Source organism: Uranotaenia lowii, chromosome 2 (assembly GCF_029784155.1).
Source record: "Uranotaenia lowii strain MFRU-FL chromosome 2, ASM2978415v1, whole genome shotgun sequence".
In the NCBI taxonomy this organism is placed as follows: domain Eukaryota; kingdom Metazoa; phylum Arthropoda; class Insecta; order Diptera; family Culicidae; genus Uranotaenia; species Uranotaenia lowii.
The window spans coordinates 403,800,880-403,802,585 of record NC_073692.1 but is presented as its reverse complement, the minus strand read 5'-3'; the positions used below and the strand labels follow the sequence as shown (position 1 = coordinate 403,802,585).

General features: G+C 47.7%; 1 protein-coding gene across 1 annotated transcript; it reads left to right on the top strand.

Moving 5' to 3' along the window:
- The first annotated feature begins 344 nt into the window (after positions 1-344).
- Positions 345-1,463, top strand: LOC129743352 (uncharacterized). Its single transcript, XM_055735335.1, has one exon. It carries the CDS (start codon positions 345-347, stop codon positions 1,461-1,463), a length of 1,119 nt encoding a protein of 372 aa, XP_055591310.1.
- The last annotated feature ends 243 nt before the right edge of the window (positions 1,464-1,706 follow it).

Here is a 1,706-nt window from a genome sequence, read left to right as displayed (position 1 = left end):
ATACAATCGAGCGAGCAGCACAGCGAAGTATACGTACAGAATCGTATTAAGGTTATCAGAGAGTTAACCAACAAGATGCAGTGGCGCTACATTCCTACAGATCAGAATCCAGCCGATATAATCTCTCGTGGCATTACAGTTCGGAAGCTTTTAACCACGAAGAAACAGCTATGGCTCCATGCCACCCCTTATGTGAAACATACGATTAAATTCAAAACTACAAGTATTGCCATTCGTTTAGGCTAACCAGAAGGCATTTTGCTCTCATACAACGGGCCATTCTCAACTTTAAGGCCAATCTGCATAGAGGAACCAAGTTGCCAGCCAGCACCGGTCCTCTCTCAATGGAAGAATTAGATGCAGGAACGCGTCTAATTATCAAAAATATGCAAACAGTATGTCTGCAAGAGGAACTAAGAAGCATTAGTTCTCACGGAAGCCCTACGAAGCAAGGGCCACTGCAGCATCTCAATCCAGTGATTGAAGATGGCTTAATTCATGTAACAGGCCGATTGAACTTGGCCGATCTACCCGAAGAGCAGAAGCAACCCATCTTGATTCCAAGGGAGCATCCGTTCTCCAAAATAATACTATTGAACCTACACGTTTTAAATAAGCATGCTGGCCTTGAAATAGTCTTAGCTGAGTTTCAACGCAAATATTGGATGCGTGGTGTTCGTAAAACTGCACAAGCAGTCCTACAAAAATGTGTACGATGCGCGCGAGCCAGACCGCGCAGATTCGAGCAGCTGATGGGCCAGCTTCCTAGACCCAGGGTTAACCCCTCTGCAGCTTTCAGTCACACTGGTGTAGATTTGTGTGGACCATTCCATGTCCTACCAAGTCAGCGAGCAAAATCTAAACTTACCGTATACGCCTGCATATTTGTATGCTTTTCGACCAAAGCAGTACATCTCGAAGTTGTGGAAAGTCAGTCCACTGGAGCTTTTATAGCAGCCATGATACGATTCGTATCAGTTCGCGGTAGACCAGAAGTGATCTACTCTGACAACGGCCGTAATTTCGTGGGAGCTAGCAGAGAGCTTGCGGAGCTACTGAAAGTATACAACACGGAGCTGTTTCAGCATGAAATTGTTGGAATGGCCGCTGAAGAAGGAATCAGATTTTCCTTCATCCCTCCCAGGAGCCCGAACTTCGGTGGGCTATGGGAAGCCAACATAAAGGTGGCTAAACGTCTCTTCACGGCAGCCGCGCAAGGTTCCAGCTTTAATATATTGGAACTACAAACGGTTTTCTATCAGGTAGCGGCCATCATGAATTCACGCCCGCTCACAACGGTGTTCTCGGAAGCTGGAGCTCCAGAACCACTGACGCCAGGGCACTTCCTAATAGGAAGGGCCTTGACAGCTATACCCATTCCGTCGGCTCATTTAGAAGAGCATAGCGCGGCGATGGCAGAACGAGTATCTGCAACATCTTCGCTGTGTAGCGAAATGGACTAGAAAGCAGCCTAACTTGAAGCCCGGCCAGATAGTTCTGATCGGCGATGACAACAATCCCGTGGCAAAGTGGCCGATGGGAATCGTCGTTCACACGCAAGCTGGATCTGACGGGGTCGTTCGAGTAGCATCAATTCGCGTCGGATCAAACATCTACAAAAGAAACGTTAGGCTGTTAGCCCCTCTACCCATCGAATCTGCGACAACCGATCATCCAATTGAAGAAGCGGTAGAACCGCATCCTGA

Bases quoted from the DNA above. Each gene is read 5' to 3' on its own strand.
- LOC129743352 (XM_055735335.1), top strand. From the start codon at position 345: ATGGAAGAATTAGATGCAGGAACGCGTCTAATTATCAAAAATATGCAA.